Source organism: Macaca thibetana, chromosome 5 (genome assembly GCF_024542745.1).
Source record: "Macaca thibetana thibetana isolate TM-01 chromosome 5, ASM2454274v1, whole genome shotgun sequence".
NCBI classification, from domain to species: Eukaryota; Metazoa; Chordata; class Mammalia; order Primates; family Cercopithecidae; genus Macaca; species Macaca thibetana.
The window spans coordinates 15,727,113-15,751,379 of record NC_065582.1 but is presented as its reverse complement, the minus strand read 5'-3'; the positions used below and the strand labels follow the sequence as shown (position 1 = coordinate 15,751,379).

At 35.1% G+C, this 24,267-nt stretch overlaps 1 protein-coding gene across 8 annotated transcripts in view; it reads left to right on the top strand.

Annotated features, from left to right (window-relative positions):
• CEP44 (centrosomal protein 44) overlaps nucleotides 1-24,267 on the top strand; it is a 45,964-nt gene that overhangs the window by 4,587 nt on the left and 17,110 nt on the right. For 7 of the 8 annotated variants that reach the window (XM_050792479.1, XM_050792478.1, XM_050792472.1 and 4 more), the window contains exons 2-7: nucleotides 7,854-7,947; nucleotides 8,625-8,763; nucleotides 11,629-11,776; nucleotides 13,285-13,431; nucleotides 13,828-13,950; nucleotides 18,292-18,462. In XM_050792479.1, the coding sequence (XP_050648436.1) occupies nucleotides 8,675-8,763; nucleotides 11,629-11,776; nucleotides 13,285-13,431; nucleotides 13,828-13,950; nucleotides 18,292-18,462 (678 nt within the window). In that variant the 5' untranslated portion in view covers nucleotides 7,854-7,947; nucleotides 8,625-8,674. Of the gene's footprint in view, nucleotides 1-6,718; nucleotides 6,749-7,853; nucleotides 7,948-8,624; nucleotides 8,764-11,628; nucleotides 11,777-13,284; nucleotides 13,432-13,827; nucleotides 13,951-18,291; nucleotides 18,463-24,267 lie in introns of those variants that run through there. The other variant, XM_050792474.1, reaches the window with a different exon arrangement.

The window sequence follows — 24,267 nt, the reverse complement described above, 5'->3', positions numbered from 1 at the left end:
TTTATTTTGCATAACTGAAGCTTTGTACCCTTTGAACAACAGCTCCCCATTTTGTTCTCCCCATTTTGTTCTCCCCAAATTCCCTTACAAACACCATTCTATTCTCTGCTTGTATTTGACTATTTTAGATTTCACATATATTGAGATAATACAATATTTGTCTTTTTGTGTTTAGCTTATTTCACTTAGCACAATGTCCTTCACGTTCATCCATGTTGTTGCAAATGGAAGGATTTCCTTCTTTTTTAAAGCCAAATTTGTTTATTCTCACATTTTTGTTGGGGTCCCTAAGGTTTTCTACATACAAGATCATGTCATCTGCAAACATGTGAATCATTTTACTTCTTCTCTTTTGATTTGGATGTTTTTAATTTCTTTTTCTTACCTAGTTATTCTGGCTAGGACTTAAAATACTACACTGAATAGGACAGGCTAAAGTAGCCTCTCCTTGCCTTGTTCCTGATCTTATGGGGAAAGCTTTCAGTTTTTTTACCTTTAAGTATGTTAGCTGTGGGCCTCTCATAAATGGACTTTATTTTGTTCTTTCTTTACCTAATTTGCTATAAGGTTCTTCCATACCGAATTTATTGAAAGTTTTTATCATGAGAGAGTATCTAATTTTGTCAAGTGCTTTTTCTGCATCTGTGGAGATGCCCATGTGAGTTTTATCCTTCATTCTATTAATGCAGTATATCACATTGGTTGGTTGTCATGTGTTGAACCATCCTTGTATCACAAAGAAAAATCCTACTTGGTCATGGTCTGTGATTCTTTTAGTGTGCTGTTGTGTTTGGTTTGCTAACATTTTGTTGAGGATTTTTGCATCTATCTTCATCAAATATATTAGACTGTAGTTTTCTTGTAGTTTGTTTATCTGGCTTTGGTGTCAGGGTGATGCAAGCCTCAGAAGGTCTTTGGAAGTGTTCCCTCTTCTTTTTTTTTAAAGATATATTTAAGAAGGTTTTGTATTAATTTTTCTTTAAATGTTTGCTAGAATGTGTCTGGCTCTTGGCTTTTCTTTGTGGGAATTTTTGATTATTCCTTCAATCTCCTTTTTTGTTATTGTCTATTCAGGCATTCTATTTCTTCTTGATTCAGTCTTGGTAAGTTATAGTTTTCTAGGAATTTATCCTTTTTTTTTTTTTTTTTTTAGATTGTCCAGTTTGATGGCATGTAATTGTTCATAATAGTCCCTTATGATACTTTTTATATCTGTGGGATTAGTTGTCTCCTCTTTGATTTCTGCTTTTATTTGAGTCTTCTATTTTTAAAGTCTAGCCAAAGATTTGCTGATTTAGTTTGTCTTTTCAAAAGAGGAACTTTTAGTTTTGTCAATTTTTAAAATTGTTTTTCAATTTTCTATTTCATTTATTTCTGATCTAATGTTTATTATTTTCTTCCTTCTGCCAATTTTGAATTTAGTTTGTTCTTTTTCTAGTTCCTTGAGGTGTAAAGTTAGGTTGTTTATTGAAATCTTTCTGTCTTTTTTTTGACAGAGTCTGGCTCTGTCACCAGGCTGGAGTGCAGTGGCACAATGATCTTGGCTCACTGCAACCTCTGCCTTCTAGGTTCAAGTGATTCTCATGCCTTAGCTTCTCGAGTAGATGGAACTACAGGTGTGCACCACCATGCTCAGCTAAGTTTTGTATGTTTAGTAGAGACGGGGTTTCACCATGTTGGCCAGGATGGTCCCTATCTCTTGAACTCATGATCCGCCCGCCTCAGCCCCCCAAAGTGCTAGGATTATAGGCGTGAGCCGCCATGTCCTCCCTCTTTCTTCTTCTTAATCCATTTATTGCTATAAACACTTCTCTTACTCTACTTTTACTGCATCCTATATATTTGGGTATACTGTGTTTTTATTATTGTTTGTCTTGAGATATTTTATAATTTCTGTTTTGACTTCTTCTTTGACCCAGTATTATTTAATAGTATATTTAATTTCCCTGTATTTGTGAATTTTCCCATTTTCTTTCTATTATTGATTTCTAGTTTCATTCCATCGTGATCAAAGTCCTTAGAATGTTTTTAGTCTTCTTAAATTTGTTAGGACTTGTTTTGTGACTAGGCTGTGATCAGTTATAGAAAATGTTTCATATGCTCTTGAGAAGAATGATTATTTTGCTTTCGTTGGGTCTCATATTCTGTATATGCATGTTAGGTCTGTTTGGTCTAAAATGCTGTATAGTTTGCGATTTACTTGTTGGTATTCTGTCCGGATGACCAGTATGTTATAGACAGTGACGTATCAAAGTCTCCTTCTATATTGTATTGATATCTATTTCTTCCTTCAACTCTATCAATGTTTGCTGTTGGTGTTCTGTCTGGATGACCTGTACATTACAGAGAGTGATGTATCCAATTCTCCTTCTATACTGTATTGATATCTATTTCTTCCTTCAAATTTATCGGTGTTCGCTGTATATTTTAAGGTGCTTTGATGTTGGGTGCATATGTATTTTTAGTTGTTATATCTTTCTTTTGAATTGACCCTTTTATTATTATATAATGCCTTCTTTGTCTCTTTTGACAGTTGTCGACTTAAAGTCTATTTTGTCTAATATAGATATAGATAGCAACCCTGCTCTCTTTTGGTTTTAGTTTGCATGGAGTATCTTTCTCAATCCCTTCACTTTTAGCCTATGTGTGTCCTTAAATGTTAGAGTCTCTTGTAGATAGCATATAGTTGGGTGTTGTTTTTATTATCCATTTCAGCCATTCCATGTCTTTTGAGAGCCCTTAATTATTAAAAATTTAAAGTAATAATTTTTAATAATTAAGTACTTAGTTGTTTCCATTTTATTCAGTTTTCTATTTGCTTTCTGTTTCTCTTGTCTTCTCTTGTTGGTTGTCTTTGTGATTTGATGATTGTAGTAAAATGCTTTGATTTCTTTTTTCTCTTTTTTGTTGATTTACTACTTTTTATTTTGGTTACCATGGCGTTTGCATCAAATATTATGTAGTTATAGCAGGCTTTTTAAAACTAGTAACAACTTAACTTCATTCACATTCAGAATCTCTACATTCCTCTCCACTCTTCCTCACCAATGTATGTAATTGATTTCAGATTTTACTTCTTTCTGTGTTGTTTCAATTAACAAATTTCTGTGGTTGTTATAGTTATTCATACTATTTGTGTCTTTTAATTTATATACTAGTGTTCAATGAGATTTATGTGCCACACATTTCAGTACTGCAATGTTCTGTGTTTGTTTTCATTTTTACTTTTAGCAGTGAGATGTATACTTTCATCTGCTTTCATACTGTTGGTTTAGTATCTTTGGTTTACTTGAAGAACTCCTGTTAGCATTTCTTGTTAGAGCATGTCTGAAAGTGACAAACTCCCTGAGTTTTTTAATCTGAGAAAGTTTTTATGTTTTCTTTATTCTTTTTTCTTTTTCTTTCCTTTTTCTTTTTCTTTTTTTTTTTTTCAGGTCTGGCTCTGTTGCACAGGCTGGAGTGCAGTAACATAATCTCAGCTCATTGCAACCTCAACCTGCTGGGCTCAAGCCAACCTCCCACCACAGCCTCCCAAGTAGCTGGGACTAGAGGCATACACCACCATGACTGGCTAATTTTTGTATTTTTTGTAGAGAAAGGATTTCACCATGTTTCCCAGGGTGGTCTCGAACTCCTGAGCTCAAGCAATCTGCCTGCCTCAGCCTCCTCAAGTGCTGCAATTACAGGTGTGAGCCACCACTCATGGCTATTTCCTTCATTCCTGAAGGACAGTTTTTTCAGGTATTTATTTTTGGTTGTCAGGTTTCTTTTTTTACTTTCAGTATGTTGAATATGTCATTCCACTCTCTCCTGGCCTGTAAGTGTTCTGCTGAGAAATTCACCAATACCTGTATGGGGGCTCCATTATATGAAATAAGTTACTTTTCTGTCGTTGCTATCAAAATTTTTTTTCTGTCTTTGAATTTTGACAAATTCATTATAGTGTGTATTGGTGCAGACCTCTTTGGCTTCAACCTATTTGGGAACTTTTGGGATTCGTGAGTCTGGATGTTCATTTTCATCCCTAGATTTGGGAAGTTTTCAGCCATAATCTAAATGTGCTTTCTGCCCCTTTCTCTCTCTCTCTCTTTGCCTTCTGGAACTTTTATAATGTCTTTATTAAGTTACTTAGTGGTGTACCATAAGTCCTGTAGTATTACTTCATTTCACTTTTTATTCTTTTTTTATTTCTTCCTCTAATTGCATAATTTCATATGACTGGTGTTCCAGTTTGCTGATTCTTTCTTTTGGTTGATTGAGTCTGTTGTTGAAGCCTTCTATTGAATTTTTTAGTTCAGTCATTGTATCATTCAGCTCTAGGATTTCTGTTTGGTGCTTTTTTATGCTTCTCCTTTATTGAACAAAATTTTGTTCATGTATTGTTTTCCTGATTTTATTTCATTTTCTATCTGGGTTTGTTTGTTTGTTTGTTTGTTTGTTTTTGTAGCTCACTGAGCTTTAAGATGATTATTTTGAATTCTTCGTCAAGCAGTTCATGGATCTTCATCTTGCTATAGTCAGTTTCTGTAACCTTATTGGTTTCCTTTGGCATGTTATATTTACTCATAATCCTTTGAGTCTTTCACTGGTATCTGTATATTTGAAGGAGCAGTTACCACTTCTATACTTCACAGAGTGATTTCAGTAGATAAAGATCTTCTCCTGCTGGCTCCCTTGATGAGACTGACTTCTAAACCACAGTCACTTAGGTGGAGCCAGGTTGTGGGTCTGCTTACACATTCAAAATCAGGTCTGCAGATTGTGGGCCTATTACTGGGGCTTGGGTGGGTGTGGTTCCTTCTGGGTTCCCAGACAAACAAGTCTTCCTTTGAGACCTTGGACAGGTGGGTTGAAGCCCACATGCTGATAAGGCTGCTGCTGGGTCTGGAGCCAGATCTGTAGTCACATGCCAGCTACCGGGGCACGATTCTGCCTTCTCAAAATGGCTTCTATCAGTCTTGGGCTCCAGAAGGATGTCACACCCTCCTACTTGGACCCTTCAGGGCACTTTTATACACAGATGGTTGCTAAATTGGTGCTTCTGTGAAGGACAGGGGCTGGGGAGGTCCTGTTCCACTATCCTCTGCTAGCTAAAACCTGCTTTGATTTCTTTCATAGTATTGTAGTTTGTGACATACAGATCATGTACATATTTTTTTAGACTTAAAAGTGTTTTTTTTTGCTATGATAATGGTGTTTTTAGTTTTGTATTTCATTCTAATCATTTATTGCCAATATATAGGGAAACATTTGACTTTTGTGTATTAACCTTATATGACTCTGCTATACTCACTTTTTAGTTCTAGGGGATTTTGTTGATTCTGTAGCGTTTCCTACATAAACAATCATGTCTTTTGCAAATGAAGACCACTTTATTCCTTTCTTCCTAAGGTATTTGATTTCCTTTGCTTGCCTCATTTCACTAGCTAGGACTTCTGGAACACTGTTGAATAGGAGTGGTGAGATAGGACATCCTTGTGTTATTCGCAGTCTTTGGGCGAAGTATACAGTTTCTCAGCCTTAAGTGTGGTGTTAGCTGTTGGTTTTTTTGTAGACTTTATGGCCATTCTAATAGGCGTGTAGTGGTATTTTGGTTTAATTTGCAAATCTCTAATGATAAATGATTTTGAGCCACTTTTCATATTATTTACAATCCATATGTCCTCTTTACTGAAATATCTGTTAACATCTTTTGCCTATTTTTTAATTGTATTGTTTGTTTCAGAATTCTAGGTATTTTCCCAATTTAAGTTGAGAAAGTTTCCCTCTATTCCTAGTTTGCTGAGAGTTTTTATTATGGGTGGGTGTTAGATTTTTTTCAAGTACTTTTTCTACATCCATTGATAATACATGATTTGCCTTCTTTGACCTGCTCATATGGCTTACATTGATTTTTAGAATGTTGTCCTAAGGCCCTGCATACCTAGAGTACATTGCTGGGTGTGATATTTGATACCTTGATTGAGTGTAGAATTCAAGATTATAAGTAATTCCTCTCAGGATTTTGAAGATAATGTTGCTTTATCCTTTAGCTTCTAACATTGCTATTGAAAATTTGATGCTATTTTGATATTCTTCGTATGTGATCTTTTCTTGCCTTGTTGGATGTTTTACAAAGCTTTTCTTTTACGTTATGAAATGTCACAGTGACATATCTTGCTGTGAGTTTTGTTTCACTTCTTGTGTTGATCACTCATTGTGTTCTTTCAACCTAGAAAATCATGACATTCTGTCTTGAGAGGTGTTTTTGTATTATTTCACAATTTCCTCCTGCATTTTCTCTTGTTCATGAGATGTTGAACCTTTTGGTTTGGTCCTCTACTTTTCTTATAATTTCTATTCCACTTTTGTATCTTTTCGTCCAATGTGTAACTATGATTATCTCCTCAAACTTGTCTTATTTAAATTTTTATTTTTGCCATCATTTTAAATTCTATTGTTGATTTCTATTTAAATTCGTTGTGATCTAAAAGCAGACATTGTATGACTTCTACTTTTTAAAAATGTGATAAGATATGCCTTATGACCACAAAGGTAGTCTATCTTGGATGTTCCATGTGAAATTGAGAAGAATATGTATTCTATTGTTGTTTGATGAAGTAGTCTATAAATATTCGTTATATCCAGTTGATAGATGATATTGTTTGTCCTTACTGACTTTATTATTATTATTATTATTTTTTTTTTTTTTTTGCCTGCTGGATCTATCTCTGATAGAGGAGTGTTGAAGTCTCCAACTAAAATAGGGGTTTGTATATTTCTCCTTGTGGTTCTGTCAGTTTTTGTTTCATATATCTTGACATTGTGTTGTCAGGTCCATATATATTAAAGATTGTTATATTTTTTGGGAGAATTAAGTCGTTTATCTTTATGTAATGCCCCTTTATCCCTAATAACTTTCCTTATTATAAAGTCTGCTGTCTGAGATTAATATAACTGTTCCTGCTTTCTTTTAATTAATATTAACATGATATATTTTTCCCTATCCATTTACTTTTAATCTTATAAACGAAATGGATTTCTTATAGACAACATGTAGTTAGATCTTATTTTTGGTCCACTTTAACAATCTCTGGCTCATTTTGCATTCTCACAAGCTTAATATTTTTTATATCCTTCTATTCTTGTTTTAGGTTTTAATTTTTTTTTCTAATCTCATCATTGAGAATGGAAAGCTTCATTTTGAATTTTTTTCTCTGTATTATCTTTATTTCCACCAATTTTTCTTCTCTGCTTATTTTGTTAAAGGTATTTATATATACTTTTCATACTGAAAGCTTCCCTCTAATAGTTATTGACCTTTGAGCATATATTCAGTTTTAAACGTGAGAATCTAAGAAAAAAAGGTGCCTGGCTAGGACTTATCAATGAGTGAGTTTGCTACAGGTTTATTGGGCAAGACCCTGCCCTTTTCAATGGGGGTTTTCTTCAAATGTCAGAAATGTGATGATACTTTTTCTCTAGGTCCATCCACCTTCTCTAGCATAGAACTTGATAGTCTGTTGTCACGGAGGATATAAGTCTCACAGCTTCTTGTGGCCGAGATATAGGAAGAAACTTTATTACTCTGTGTGTGTGTGTGTGTGTTCATTAATAGTTCTTTCTCCCTTCCAACATTTCATTCCATATTGTTTGCCTTGCCTGATGTTTCCAAATTTGGTGCCTCTTTGATTCAATTTCTTTAGAATGTAAAGCTCTTTTCTCTTTCCAGGGAAGGTGAGAGATAGTTGCCTTGCTGAGCAAGTTATGTGTGTAGGGATAGGAGACAGGAGGGAAAATAAATTCTAGGGTAGGCTGCTTCTTATGTAGACTTTCAAATAATCATTCTTATTTCAGCCCCCTTTGTCTTTCAGAAGCATCAAGTGCACCTGATTTGTGAACCTATCTTGCTTCAGTTGGTTTCCTCCTAAATAGGCAGATGGGATTGGCCTGTCTCTGCTCTGCTAGGTTGGTTGTCTCTTATTCATTTGCTTTTCATTTTCCAAAATTTTGTTGATACCTGTTTTGTCATGTGAAATCTCCTGAAGTTCTTTTTGTCCTGGTGGGTATATGTGATTTTAAATTATTTACTTTCATTTTAGTGGTCTTTAGAAAATGGAAAGGAAGGTAACATGCATTTAATCTGTCATATTTATCCAAGTGAACCCTGCATTTTTAAAATGTATTTTTAGTTTTTAGGAAAGGTATCTTTTTGGCAACTGTGTGAGATCAGAGCTCTGTGACTCTGATTAAATCTGTGCTGAATGTATTTGTCTCCATTTTTTATTGATTGTGTTATGTAGCCTCTATAAGCATCCAAAAGAGTCACTGATGGATGTTATTCCAAGTTGATGTGTCTTAAACAGTGCTTTATGCTTAAAAAAAAAAAAGCTATTTGGGTAAGTGTCTTATAAGATACTTATAATAAGAGGAATATAAGGCACTTATTTTTTTGGAAGGAAAACATGTAGGAGGGTAGGGGAGACACCCTATTTTCAGGAACTTACAGTAGTTACAAAGTAGACCTTGAATAGTAGAGAAGAAGATAGGGGAAAAAGAGGTAGGGTAAGATATGAACAAAATAGAATCAAGAAGCTTCAAAAATACAGAGACTTAACCAATATTTCATGGATTTCTGTTTTTAGGTGAAAAATTAGACTATTTCAAGAGTTAGAGCTGAATCCGATGTTACATAATGGCAACAGGTGACTTAAAAAGAAGCTTACGGAACCTAGAACAGGTGCTCCGCTTGCTAAATTATCCTGAAGAGGTGGACTGTGTAGGGTAAGCTATAATATCAAACTTAATTGTATTTTTCTTGCTAGTGATTTGAGATAATATTTAACATGGGGGACTACCTAAGAAAAATCAGATATTACCTGGATCCTATTTAAATCTACCTTGAAATGATTAAAATATTTCATAAAACAGGGAATTATAGGAGTTTATTTCTGAGTATGAACAAATGAAGAATTCCAACTTAAAAGATTTAAAACTGTTTAGAAGCACAGTGTTTATCTGTGTAAGGTATAATCTCTGTACAACTTTTAAACTCATAGAAGTATAATAGGTTTCATTAATTGTATAATCTACCACTCTCTCACATTCAGTTGGATGATATTTCTTATAGTTAAATATATCCAGAATAAGAAGAGATTGTTGCCATTTCTTGTCAGTCTTTTCTTGTCATTTATTTGTTTATTCTTTTATGGAGGAAAAATTTTATACATTTAAGGCAAGTGTTCCTTTCATACGGAATATTCTAGTTAGTAGATTTTTTTCTGTATGGCAACCTGAAGATTGCTCTTAAGCTCTCCTATTTAACAGACCCCACTTTGAACCTTTCACTTTAGCTCCCATTTTGCAACTATGACTTAACGTTTTTAGAATATGGCAACATACATTTTCCTATATTCATGCCTATCTAATATGGTACTGCAGTCATTCTGTATCCCTTCACACTTTTGTTTCTTCATAACACTTACCCTTAACCTTTTATCATTGATTAATTGATGGATTGGTTAAATGTTTCCCTTCAGCTTACTAGAATGTAAGCTGAAGTCTTGGACTTTGGTTTTTGTTTTCACTGTTGAATCCTCCCATCTAGAATTATGCATGGCACATATTAGGAGTTGATTAGACATTTATTGAATGAATGAGTGTCCAGGGACAAGTCCAAGTTAGATGTTCAAGAGTAGAGTGAAACATGGTTAAACCAACTACTAAGTAGAATCCTTCAGTAATGGGCTTTACATATAAGAATGGATATCCATATAAGAATGGATATTCTAATAACTCTTGAGGTTACACTAGGGAGAGGTAGGGGCTGTCAAGAGAAGACTGAAAGTGAAAGGATAGAGAGGAGAGTAAGGAGAAAGTTAGATCTAATTGCTGTTACTATAGGCATTATATGTGAGTGGCAGAAGATATGAAACAGATGTAATCCACGTATGTAAGAATCATCTTCATTCCTCAAAACATAAAAATCCTGACCATCCAGAACTTGCAGGGGTTTAACCAGTTTGAGTAGCCAAGTTTTCCCCTTGCCACTTTAAGCGTCAACATTTTAAAAGACATTTTAAACAGGAATAATTCTAAAATATACCAATATTATCTTGTTTTCTAAATACAGTTTTAAACATTTAATTTTCTTATTACCCAAAAGCATCCTTAAGAGCAATAATTTTTAGATTATTGTATAACATACTGAAATCTGCAGGGTCTATTGAGATTTGGAATGCTACTTGCTTCTTCCACGGAGACACTCAGATTGCTAGTCTCCCTGCCACACACATGTAAGTACACACACAACACGCCCCTCATTTTGATTCTTTTTTCTACTTTTTCACATTTGTAATGTTTTCTGGCCACTTGCTGTTTTTTGTGTTGGTATGCCAGTTTCTAATATCTGTTTTTCTTACTGTTTCTAATATGCTAAGTCCTTAGGAACTAGACAACCAAGGTTTTTGAAATTGTTTAACATAAGAAGTGTTAACTATGGGCCTGGCTGTCATCTATGTATAGTTTGCATAAAATGGACAGATTTTGCTGTTGAAAGGTATTTTTTTTTCACTTCCTGTTTTTGGACTGTGTTTCAGATAGACAAGGTTGCCAGAGCAGTTTTCTGATTAGGTGAAATATTATAGTATTTTAAAGAAACATAAAAGAAACAACTCATATTTGTCCAGAAACACAAAATGCAGTGTTATCATCATGTATTTGTTCTCTGTGTTACTAAAAATTTGGGTGGAGATGGGGATATTTATGTGAACATCTTGAATTATTTGGAAAACATTTATGTTTTATATAAGTACAAAATACTACAATTGAAGAAATGTAACTGGCAAATTGGACAAATATCTCCTGTGCTTTGTTGTGGGAAAATCGGTGAAGGTACTTCACATTGAGAAAATAAGAAGACAGGAAACACTACCAGACAGATAGTGACACAGCAAATACTGAGTAGCCTGGGAGTCTTTCTCGGAGAGATCAGTATAAATCAGAAAGTTGAAAGCTTCATGGGAAGCTTGAGATTTGATGAATGATGCATAAAAAATAAATAACAATTGGATAAGCAAAGAAGAGTGGGATACCTTTCTAGACTGGAGGAATTAGCATAGGTAATAATGTAAGATTTAGAATGAGCAGTAAGTGAAAAGTAATAGACTGCTCAGCCAAGCCACAGTTCATGCTTTTTCCCACCCCATCTTCCTCATCTGTAACTTAGAATTCGTAATCTTTACCTTTGGAAGTTTGTGGTAGAGAGCAAAGGAGGTAATAGAACAAGTGTTTGCAAAACCATAAAGTGTACTTCAATATTGTAAGATGGTACATTGCTTTTATTAGTAGTAGAAAATGGAGTAGATCACATAAGACTAAGCTATGGAAAATCAATGGTAAATAGTTGGTACTAGAGACCTAGAGTAAGTTTTTTGAGCAGATGAACAGTGGTATTTCATAGTAGTCTGGTTAGACTGGTTTAGAATGGGGAATGGAATCTAGAAGGTCTCATGTATCACCTAATTATTATAGCTGTAGTGTTAAGTTTTAAATTATTATAAACATTTCTAGTATTTTCTTGATTATTCAGCTTTATGAAATTATGCTTATTAAATGCTTATGAAGAATATTTTTCTTTTTTCCTAACAGTTTGATAAAGGGAGACCCGGCAGCATCTTTACCCATCATCAGCTATTCTTTTACCTCATACTCACCTTATGTAACAGAACTTATAATGGAATCCAATGTAGAGCTCATAGCAAAAAATGACTTGCGCTTTATAGATGCTGTCTATAAGGTATTTTGAGTTTATGAAACAATAATTACTGAATGATTTTTAAAAATTAATGTTTTAGTCATAACTTCTTAAATATATGCAGCATATACAGTTGACAGGATATTTTCATTTGTATTTATCTCATTTAAATGTAGTCCCTATTGAAATCAAAATGCAATTCATGTTTGCTTTTTGAATGTTATCTATTCTAATAAATACAGCAACTGGTAGTTATTTGTTGTTGGCTATTGTTTGCCCTTTTTAATCAAATTTTAGTAAAATTTGGTATACTGGCAGAAATTAGGGAATAATGTAATTATATTCAATAAAGTGTATAGTTTTTTATAATTATATGTTAATTTAGTTGTTTGTAAGAGGGAACTATTACTGACATATTCTTTTTTTTTTAACCAATATATTCTTTGAGGTCTGAGAGCATGTCTTATATTGTATCTACCCTAGTATTTATACTTGTACTATGTGTATATTGAATTTCATCTTGTATTTGATTTTTTTTAAAACCCTGCTTTTATCATTAATTTTTGCTTAAGTACTGTGGTTTGTATTAAAGTTAGTTTTTAATGATAAAACCCACTTATCAAATGTAGTCTTTTTTTCTTTTTGAGATGGAGTCTTGCTCTGTTGCCAAGCTGGAGTACAGTGTCACGATCTAGGCTCACTGCAAGCTCCGCCTCCTGGGTTCAAGCAATTCCCCTGCCTCAGCCTCCTGAGTAGCTGGGACTACAGGTGTGCACTGCCACACCTGGCTAATTTTTTGTACTTTAGTAAAGACTGGGTTTCACCATGTTGGCCAGGATGGTCTTAATCTCCTGACCTTGTGCTCTGCCCACCGTGGCCTCCCAAAGTGCTGGGATTACAGGCGCGAGCCACCACACCCAACCTCAAATAGTCTTTTAAAAAAAGCAGAGTTGCAGTCAGTGAAATGGGAGTTTTTATATGTAGTCTCTGTTTAATCTTTCTCTTTCTTGCTTTTCATCCCAGAAAACATCCATGGAAGCTAAGAGGCACTTTTAAGAAATTCTAGAGCTCCACAGAGTAGATTTAGGAAACTACTGATCTAGTGGGGTTTTTTTTTTTTTCATTTTACAAATGAAAACTTGAGACCAAAAGGCCCACTGACTTATCCAGAAATCACATAGTGGAAGAGTTATAAACAAATAGAACTATAGTTTCTGATTCTGGTGTGGTCTTCTGGTGAACTAAGGAGTTTTTCTAATGTCTATGAAGATATTTAAACTTTTTGATGATTGACTATATTTTTCCATCTCTCTGGACAGCCATCTGTTCTCCAGCATATCCTTTGCTACATGTTTTCCACCTGATACCTGTCTTACTGGATCGTGACTTACACCAGCCCTATAAATTACTTTAGTACTCTTTAGTTAATGGCTTGGTTTTCCTTGTCCTCTCAAAGGTGGCCATTATTCCCCTGACCAGGTGGGCATTATCATTTGGAATTTTAGAAATAAATTGCTCCCAATTATTACAAGAGTCTGTTTCCTCTGCAGCTCCTTCGTGATCAATTTAATTATAAACCAATTTTGACAAAAAAGCAGTTTATCCAATGTGGGTTTGCAGAATGGAAAATCCAAATTGTTTGTGATATTTTGAATTGTGTGATGAAAAAGCACAAGGAATTAAGTAGTCTTCAGAAGGTAACTTTTGAATAGATTTTAATGCTGATGTATGATATTAATAGATGGCTCAGTATTTTAACACATAAAATCAGTACCCTAGACAGCAGATTATTTCATAGTGTAATTACCGTATTATTCAAAGATTTGAGTAACCTTATAAAGCTTGATGTTTATTTTAAATAGTACTCTCTTGTTTTATACACCTGTGACTGGAAACTCCTAGTGTTAAACTAATAGTTCAAACATAATGCATTTTCATTATTTCTTAGTTTTTAAAAGTCATGTAGTCTCATTATAGTCTCATTATTTGTCAGTTATATTTCATATATGAAAATTTAAATGTTAATGGAATTTTAATATATAATTATGCTTTCACACAAAATTTGTTATTTTGACTGATACCTTTTTTTTTAGATTCCATCACAACAAAGAAAGAAAATCAGTTCTGGCAAGTCAGAACCTTCTCTGAGCAATGAGAAAATATCTGCAGAGGCTGTTGGCGTTGATACCAGTGGCAGATTTGTGACTTCAGGAAAGGTATGCAACCACAAAGAAAATATATTGTTTAAGAGTTATCTAATTAATCCAATATACAGTTTTCACTTTTCTGATTGGCACCTGATGAAACATTCTAGTTAGATATTGGAGTGTAGGGATTTTTAACAGTGGATGCCAAATGTTTTTGGGCAGTATTCCTGAAGTTATAACAGTAGGATAGAAATATAAAATTAAATAGGTGTTCTCTTTGTATTTCTAATTTCTAATTCTGCCTGATTTCCTAAACAGAAGAGTAGTGATTTAGGAAGATATCTTATGCAGTTGTCTACATTTGCTCTTAATTTTGTTCTGGTCTTCCTAAAACATGGGAACATATGAAGAGCCTACATTAGCAGTAGTGATAGCTTATAATGATTCATTTATGTACATTATATTTCTGTAACCAAGTATGCATTATCCAATGATTGGTAGTCCCTACACGTATTAACTGGTTTTCAGTTAATGTTTTGAATACGTTCTTTTTCTTGAAAGATAATTTTTCTGCCGTTATCTGCTTTGAGCAGCTGTGGCAAATTGAATCTAACGCATTTAGAGCTCCAGTGTATCTATCACAAAGGGAGATTTAAGCTAAAATATTGTTTTATATTATATGTTCAGCTGTTTTCCATCTGGAGAAAACTCTTTCTGATTGAATGATAGAATATCAGATGAATTATCAATGGTGTAATTAAGTAAAGGATGTGAATACTTTCTGACTGAAGTATAATTTAGAGTATTATTTCTGCCCTAATCCAAAACAGATGAGTTATGTAAACAGAATCTATTTTAAAAATTTATACATGGGCCTGGTGCAGTAGCTCACTCCTGTAATCCCAGCACTTTGGGAGGCCAAGGCGGGTGGATCACCTAAGGTCAGGAGTTCGAGACCAGCCTGGCCAACATGGCAAAACCTCGTTTCTACTAAAATTACAAAAATTAGCTGGGCGTGGTGACAGGTGCCTGTAACCCCAGCTACGCAAGAGGCTGAGGCAGGAGAATCACTTGAACCCTGGAGGCGGAGGTTCCAGTGGGCCAAGATCGTACTACAGCAGTCCAGCCTGGGTGACAGAGCGAGACTCCATCTCAAAAAATATATATATTTATTCTTTTGTACCTTAAAAAACTGAAACTTTATTATAAGAAAAGGTTCTTATGCCACTTCTTTTTAATGTGCCTGTTTTGCTCTAGGTAATGAGGACAATATAAAGAATGATACAGAGCTGAGATTTTTGAATAAATGCATGTAGTTTTTGTACACTTGCATCTCCAACTCGTCTAACTCTTGTTAGTTTTATTTATTATTTTCTAACTGTTAAATGATATATCTTGTATTCTTCCCCAACTAGAAGGAACATATATAAACAGGGATTTTTTTAATACTGATTTTTTGTGCCTTCATTTTTCTTAGCACAGGATTAGGTACACTGTGAGCACTTATTAAATATTAGTTGATATAATGTACTTTTCAATCTTCTATTTCAGTATGAGAGTTGAGGGGACAGTCTAAATTGTCCTAGCCAAGAAAAATGTAAACTTCAAAACATTAGACTTATTTTTAATTTTCTTAAAGCACAGTTTTCTTTATCTATTAAAATTTGTATCAGATCTTTATCAGAAATTCGAATAAGTATTAAAAGTTCTCAGATTTAGAAAAGAGTCTACAAGTACATTTCTTTGTTTACAAGCAAAAGTTGAGTCAATATTAAAGCAAATTGTCTCCTCTCCCGGTGCCTTATATAGTATGCTGTTTGTGCTTCTGAATCACATATGTTTTTGTAGTGTGTATGCAAACTGTAGAATAGGAAGCAGGTAGAGGATTTCTAGGTAAATGCATAGCGTGACCTAATGCTTTTTTTGTCAGGACTTTTTCGTTGTCATTATTAGGTTTGAATTGTTAGCTAAAGGTCTAATAAATTGCAGTTTGTTTAATAGAAAAATTGTAATGAGCCCTACTCATAGAGCCAGGCTCTATTTTGATTATTTGAAGTGAATTATTCGGCAATCTTTTTTAAAAATAACTTTGTATTATGGAACATTTCAAACATTTACAAACGTACCCATCATCCAGTTTCAACAGTTTATCAACTCTTTGCTCATCTTGTTTTGTCTTTATTTTAAAACAAATCTCAGACATAATTTAATAAATATTTCAGTGCTTGTCCTAAAATGTAAGAATTGTTTTAAAAGTCATAGTCATAACCCCAATTTTATCATCACACATAAATTATTGGTAATACTAGTAATGGTAATATTTTGATATATACATTATATGTGATAATTTAAACTTTTTTTTATTCTTTAACTGTTGGTGTTCCTTTTGGAAAATTACTGTGTGTATGTTTAAAATAATTGTAGGAGGATCTTCTCAGCCCAAAAGCTTCTTAAGCTGATAAGCAACTTCAGCAAAGTCTCGAGATACAAAATCAATGTGCAAAAATTGCTAGCATTCTTATACACCAACAACAGTCAAGCTGAGAACCAAATCACAAGCAAACTCCCATTCAAAATTGCCACAAAAAAAATAAAATACCTAGGAATCTAGCTAACAAGGGAGGCGAAAGATCACTACAAGAAAAACTACAAACTATTGCTCAGAGAAATCAGAGATTTCAGAGACACAAACAAATGGAAATCAGAGAAAACTATTGCTCAGAGAAATCAGAGACACAAACAAATGGAAAAACATTCCATGCTCACGGATGGGAAGAATCAATATTGTTAAAATGACCGTACTGCCCAAAGCAATTTATAGATTCAATGCTGCTCCCCTTAAACTACCGTTGACATTCTTCAGAGAACTACAGAAAACTACTTTAAAATTTATATGAAACCAAAAAAGACCCAAATAGCAAAGGCAATCCTAAGGAGAAAGAACAAAGGTGGAGGGATCATGCTACCCAACTTCAAACTGTATTACAGGGCTACAGTAACCAAAACCTCATGGTACTAGTACCAGAACAGATACACAGACAAATGGAAGAGAATAGAGAACCCAGAAATAAGACCACACATCTGCAACTATCTGATCTTCAACAAACCTGATGAAGCAATGGTGAAAGGATTCCCTAGTCAGTAAATGGTGCTGTGATAACTGGGTGGCCATATGCAGAAGATCGAAACTAGACCCTTTCCTTACACCATATACAAAAATCAACTCAAGATGAATTAAAGACTTAAATGTAAAACCCAAAACTATAAACCCTGGAAGACAACCCAGGCAATACCATTCAGGACATAGGCGTGGGCAATGATTTCATGACAAAGATGCCAAAGGCAATTCCAACAAAAGCAAAAATTGCCAAATGGGATCTAATTGAACTAAAGAGCTTCTACACTGCAAAAGAAACTATCAGCAAAGTAAACAGACACCCTCCAGAGTGGGAGAAAATTTTTGCAAACTTATATCTGACAAAGGCCTAATATCTGGCATATATAAAGAACTTAAATTTACAAGAAAAAACAATCTAATTAAAAAGTGGACAAAGGATATGAACATCTACTTTTCAAAAGAAGGCATACATGCAGCCAATGATCATGTGAAAAAAACACAACATCATTGATTATTAGAAAAATGCAAATCATAACCACAATGAGATACCATCTCATGCTTCTCAGAATGACTATTATTAAAAAGTCAAAAAATAACAGATGCTGATGAGGTTGTGGAAAAAAAGGGAATGCTTATACACTGTTGGTGGGAGTGTAAGTTAGTTCAACCACTGTGGAAGACAATGTGCAATTCCTCCAAGACCTAAAGACAGAAATACCATTTGACCCAACAGTACCATTACTTGGTATATACTTAAGGGAATTTGTATTGTTCTGTTGTAAAGACACATGCATACATATGTTCATTGCAGCACTATTCACAATAGGAAAGACATGGAACCAACCTAAATGCCCACCAATCATAGAGCAGATAAAGAAGATGTGATACATATACACTATGGAATACTCTGTAGCCATAAAAAATAATGGGATCATGTCCTTTGCATGGATGGAGCTGGAGGCCCTTATCCTTAGCATACTAATGCAGAAACAGAAAACCAAATACCACTTGCTCTCACTTGTAAGTGGGAGCTAAATGATGAGAACCCATGGACACATAGAGGGAAACAACACACATTGGAGCCTTTCAGAGGGTGGAGGGTAGGAGGAGGTTCAGGAAAAATAACCAGTGGGTACTAGGCTTAATACCTGGGTGATGAAATAATCTGCACATCAAACTCCCATGACACATTTACTTGTGTAACAAACCTGCACATGTACCCCTGAACTTAAAAACGAATAATTGTGGGAGGAAAACATTGAAGTGTTTCTTACATATTTTTCTCTATGCAGAAGAAAGCTGTGGTGATTCGTCACTTGTATAATGAAGATAATGTTGAAATTTCGGAGGATACATTAAGTCCAATAACAGGTGTTAATGAAGCAGTTGATGTATCTGACTTAAATGCTACTGAAATAAAGATGCCTGAAGTAAAGGTTCCTGAAATCAAGGCTGAGCAACAGGTAACAATTTTGGACTTTTTAAATAGATGCCAGTATTTTTTACTTAAATATATGCAATTATTTCAGCCTCTAAACTTTGGAATATTTCTAGCCTTTTGAATTATTAATCATGACATTTCACCTATGTTACGATTACTTAAGTATCAATAAGTCTTACTAAAATAATTCAACACATATTTGCTGCGTATGTGTAGGGTGCTGGGCTAAGTATTGGGATAATGCAAAGTAGAATGAGATATGGTACTTGGCTTTAAGAACCTACAGTTTAGTGAGACATAGAGATACACTACTTTGCATAGTGGAGGTTCTCTACCACCTATTTTCTTTATTGTTGAATGAAAAAGATTGGCACTTTATTATGTATTCATTTTCCTTTCTGGCTCCTTGCTGTTATTTTCTGTCTCTCTTAAAAAACCATTTCTAGATTTAGTCTTGGGAGGGTGTATGTGTCCAGGAATTTATCCACTTCTTCTAGATTTTTTAGTTTATTTGCATAGAGGTGTTTATAGTATTCTCTCATGGTAGTTTGTATTTCTGTGGGATCAGTGGTGGTACTCCCTTTATCATTTTTTATTGCATCTATTTGATTCTTCTCTCTTTTCTTCTTTATTAGTCTTGCTCACTAGCAAGACTAGTATCAATTTTGTTGATCTTTTCAAAAAACCAGCTCCTGGATTCATTGATTTTTTGAAGGCTTTTTTGTGTCTCTATCTCCTTCAGTTCTGCTCTGATCTTAATTATTTCTTGCCTTCTGCTAGCTTTGAATGTGTTTGCTCTTGCTTCTCTAGTTCTTTTAATTGTGATGTTAAGGTGTCAATTTTAAATCTTTCCCGCTTTCTCTTGTGGGCATTTAGTGCTATAAATTTCCCTCTACACACTGCTTTAAATGTGTCCCAGAGATTCTGGTATGGTATGTCTTTGTTCTCATTGGTTTCAAAGAACATCTTTATTTCTGCCTTCATTTCGTTATGTACCGAGTAGTCATTCAGGAGCAGGTTGTTCAATTTCCATGTAGTTGAGTGGTTTTGAGTGAGTTTCTTAATCCTGAGTTCTAGTTTGATTGCACTGTGGTCTGAGAGACAGTTTGTTATAATTTCTGTTCTTGTACATTTGCTGAGGAGTGCTTTACTTCCAACTGTGTGGTCAATTTTGGAATAAGTGTGATGTGGTGCTGAGAAGAATGTATATTCTCTTGATTTGGTGTGGAGAGTTCTGTAGGTTTCTATCAGTTCCGCTTGGTGCAGAGTTGAGTTCAATTCCTGGATATCCTTGTTAACTTTCTGTCTCATTGATCTGTCTAATGTTGACAGTGGGTTGTTAAAGTCTCCCATTATTATTGTGTAGGAGTCTGAGTCTCTTTGTAGGTCTCTAAGGACTTGCTTTATGAATCTGGGTGCTCCTGTATTTGGTGCATATATATTTAGGATAGTTAGCTCTTCTTGTTGAATTGATCCCTTTACCATTATGTAATGGCCTTTTTTGTCTCTTTTAATCTTTGTTGGTTTAAGGTCTGTTTTATCAGAGACTAGTATTGCAACCCCTGCTTTTTGTTTTCCAGTTGCTTGGTAGATCTTCCTCTATCCTTTATTTTGAACCTATGTGTGTCTCTGCATGTGAGATGGGTCTCCTGAATACAGCAAACTGATAGGTCTTGACTCTTTATCCAGTTTGCCAGTCTGTGTCTTTTAATTGGAGCATTTAGCCTGTTTACATTTAAGGTTAATATTGTTGTGTGTGAATTTGATCCTGTCATTATGATGTTAGCTGGTTATTTTGCTCATTAGTTGATGCAGTTTCTTCCTAGCATCGAGGGTCTTTACAATTTGGCATGTTTTTGCAGTGGCTGCTACCAGTTGTTCCTTTCCATGTTTAGTGCTTCCTTCAGGAGCTCTTTTAAGGCAGGCCGGGTGGTGACAAAATCTCTCAGCATTTGCTTATCTGTAAAGGATTTTATTTCTTCTTCACTTATGAAGCTTAGTTTAGCTGGATATGAAATTCTGTGTTTAAAATTCTTTTCTTTAAGAATGTTGAATATTAGCCTCCACTCTCTTCTGGCTTGTAGAGTTTCTGCCAAGATATCCGCTGTTAGTCTGATGGGTTTCCCTTTGTGGGTTAACTGACCTTTCTCTCTGGCTGCGCTTAAGATTTTTTCCTTCATTTCAACTTTGGTGAATCTGGCAATTACGTGTCTTGGAGTTGCTCTTCTCAAGGAGTATCTTTGTGGCTTTCTCTGTATTTCGTGAATTTGTTTTTTTTTTTTTTTTAATTTATTTATTATTATTATTATACTTTAAGCTCTAGGGTACATGTGCATAACGTGCAGGTTTGTTACATATGTATACTTGTGCCACGTTGGTGTGCTGCACCCATCAACTCATCAGCACCCATCAACTCGTCATTTACATCAGGTATAACTCCCAATGCAATCCCTCCCCCCACCCCCCTCCCCATGATAGGCCCCAGTGTGTGATGTTCCCCTTCCCGAGTCCAAGTGATCTCATTGTTCAGTTCCCACCTATGAGTGAGAACATGCGGTGTTTGGTTTTCTGTTCTTGTGATAGTTTGCTAAGAATGATGGTTTCCAGCTGCATCCATGTCCCTACAAAGGACACAAACTCATTCTTTTTTATGGCTGCATAGTATTCCATGGTGTATATGTGCCACATTTTCTTAATCCAATCTGTCACTGATGGACATTTGGGTTGATTCCAAGTCTTTGCTATTGTGAATAGTGCCGCAATAAACATACGTGTGCATGTGTCTTTATAGCAGCATAATTTATAATCCTTTGGGTATATACCCAGTAATGGGATGGCTGGGTCATATGGTACATCTAGTTCTAGATCCTTGAGGAATCACCATACTGTTTTCCATAATGGTTGAACTAGTTTACAATCCCACCAACAGTGTAGAAGTGTTCCTATTTCTCCACATCCTCTCCAGCACCTGTTGTTTCCTGACTTTTGAATGATCGCCATTCTAACTGGTGTGAGATGGTATCTCATTGTGGTTTTGATTTGCATTTCTCTGATGGCCAGTGATGATGAGCATTTTTTCATGTGTCTGTTGGCTGTATGAATGTCTTCTTTTGAGAAATGTCTGTTCATATCCTTTGCCCACTTTTTGATGGGGTTGTTTGTTTTTTTCTTGTAAATTTGTTTGAGTTCTTTGTAGGTTCTGGATATTAGCCCTTTGTCAGATGAGTAGATTGCAAAAATTTTCTCCCATTCTGTAGGTTGCCTGTTCACTCTGATGGTAGTTTCTTTTGCTGTGCAGAAGCTCTTTAGTTTAATGAGATCCCATTTGTCAATTTTGGCTTTTGCTGCCGTTGCTTTTGGTGTTTTAGACATGAAGTCTTTGCCCATGCCTATGTCCTGAATGGTACTACCTAGGTTTTCCTCTAGGATTTTTATGGTATTAGGTCTAACATTTAAGTCTCTAATCCATCTTGAATTAATTTTCGTATAAGGAGTAAGGAAAGAATCCAGTTTCAGCTTTCTACTTATGGCTAGCCAATTTTCCCAGCACCATTTATTAAATAGGGAATCCTTTCCCCATTTCTTGTTTCTCTCAGGTTTGTCAAAGATCAGATGGCTGTAGATGTGTGGTATTATTTCTGAGGACTCTGTTCTGTTCCATTGGTCTATATCTCTGTTTTGGTACCAGTACCATGCTGTTTTGGTTACTGTAGCCTTGTAGTATAGTTTGAAGTCAGGTAGCGTGATGCCTCCAGCTTTGTTCTTTTGACTTAGGATTGTCTTGGAGATGCGGGCTCTTTTTTGGTTCCATATGAAGTTTAAAGCAGTTTTTTCCAATTCTGTGAAGAAACTCATTGGTAGCTTGATGGGGATGGCATTGAATCTATAAATAACCTTGGGCAGTATGGCCATTTTCACGATATTGATTCTTCCTATCCATGAGTATGGTATGTTCTTCCATTTGTTTGTGTCCTCTCTTATTTCACTGAGCAGTGGTTTGTAGTTCTCCTTGAAGAGGTCCTTTACATCCCTTGTAAGTTGGATTCCTAGGTATTTGATTCTCTTTGAAGCAATTGTGAATGTAAGTTCATTCATGATTTGGCTCTCTGTTTGTCTGTTACTGGTGTATAAGAATGCTTGTGATTTTTGCACATTAATTTTGTATCCTGAGACTTTGCTGAAGTTGCTTATCAGCTTAAGGAGATTTTGGGCTGAGACAATGGGGTTTTCTAAATATACAATCATGTCATCTGCAAAGAGGGACAATTTGACTTCTTCTTTTCCTAACTGAATACCCTTGATTTCTTTCTCTTGCCTAATTGCCCTAGCCAAAACTTCCAACACTATGTTGAATAGGAGTGGTGAGAGAGGGCATCCCTGTCTTGTGCCAGTTTTCAAAGGGAATGTTTCCAGTTTTTGCCCATTCAGTATGATATTGGCTGTGGGTTTGTCATAAATAGCTGTTATTATTTTGAGGTACGTTCCATCAATACCGAATTTATTGAGCGTTTTTAGCATGAAGGGCTGTTGAATTTTGTCAAAAGCCTTTTCTGCATCTATTGAGATAATCATGTGGTTCTTGTCTTTGGTTCTGTTTATATGCTGGATTATGTTTATTGATTTGCGAATGTTGAACCAGCCTTGCATCCCAGGGATGAAGCCCACTTGATCATGGTGGATAAGCCTTTTGATGTGTTGCTGAATCTGGTTTGCCAGTATTTTATTGAGGATTTTTGCATCGATGTTCATCAGGGATATTGGTCTAAAATTCTCTTTTTTTGTTGTGTCTCTGCCAGGCTTTGGTATCAGGATGATGTTGGCCTCATAAAATGAGTTCGGGAGGATTCCCTCTTTTTCTATTGATTGGAATAGTTTCAGAAGGAATGGTACCAACTCCTCCTTGTACCTCTGGTGGAATTCAGCTGTGAATCCATCTGGTCCTGGACTTTTTTTGGTTGGTAGGCTATTAATTATTGCCTCAATTTCAGAGCCTGCTATTGGTCTATTCAGGGATTCAACTTCTTCCTGGTTTAGTCTTGGAAGAGTGTAAGTGTCCAGGAAATTATCCATTTCTTCTAGATTTTCCAGTTTATTTGCGTAGAGGTGTTTATAGTATTCTCTGATGGTAGTTTGTATTTCTGTGGGGTCGGTGGTGATATCCCTTTATCATTTTTAATTGCGTCGATTTGATTCTTCTCTCTTTTCTTCTTTATTAGTCTTGCTAGTGGTCTGTCAATTTTGTTGATCTTTTCAAAAAACCAACTCCTGGATTCATTGATTTATTGGAGAGTTTTTTGTGTCTCTATCTCCTTCAGTTCTGCTCTGATCTTAGTTATTTCTTGCCTTCTGCTAGCTTTGAATGTGTTTGCTCTTGCTTCTCTAGTTCTTTTAATTGCGATGTTAGAGTGTGAATTTTAGATCTTTCCTGCTTTCTCTTGTGGGCATTTAGTGCTATAAATTTCCCTCTACACACTGCTTTAAATGTGTCCCAGAGATTCTGGTATGTTGTATCTTTGTTCTCATTGGTTTCAAAGAACATCTTTATTTCTGCCTTCATTTTGTTATGTACCCAGTAGTCATTCAGGAGCAGGTTGTTCAGTTTCCATGTAGTTGAGCGGTTTTGATTGAGTTTCTTAATCCTGAGTTCTAGTTTGATTGCACTGTGGTCTGAGAGACAGTTTGTTATAATTTCTGTTCTTGTACATTTGCTGAGGAGTGCTTTACTTCCAATTACGTGGTCAATTTTGGAGTAAGTACGATGTGGTGCTGAGAAGAATGTATATTCTGTTGATTTTGGGTGGAGAGTTCTATAGACGTGTATTAGGTC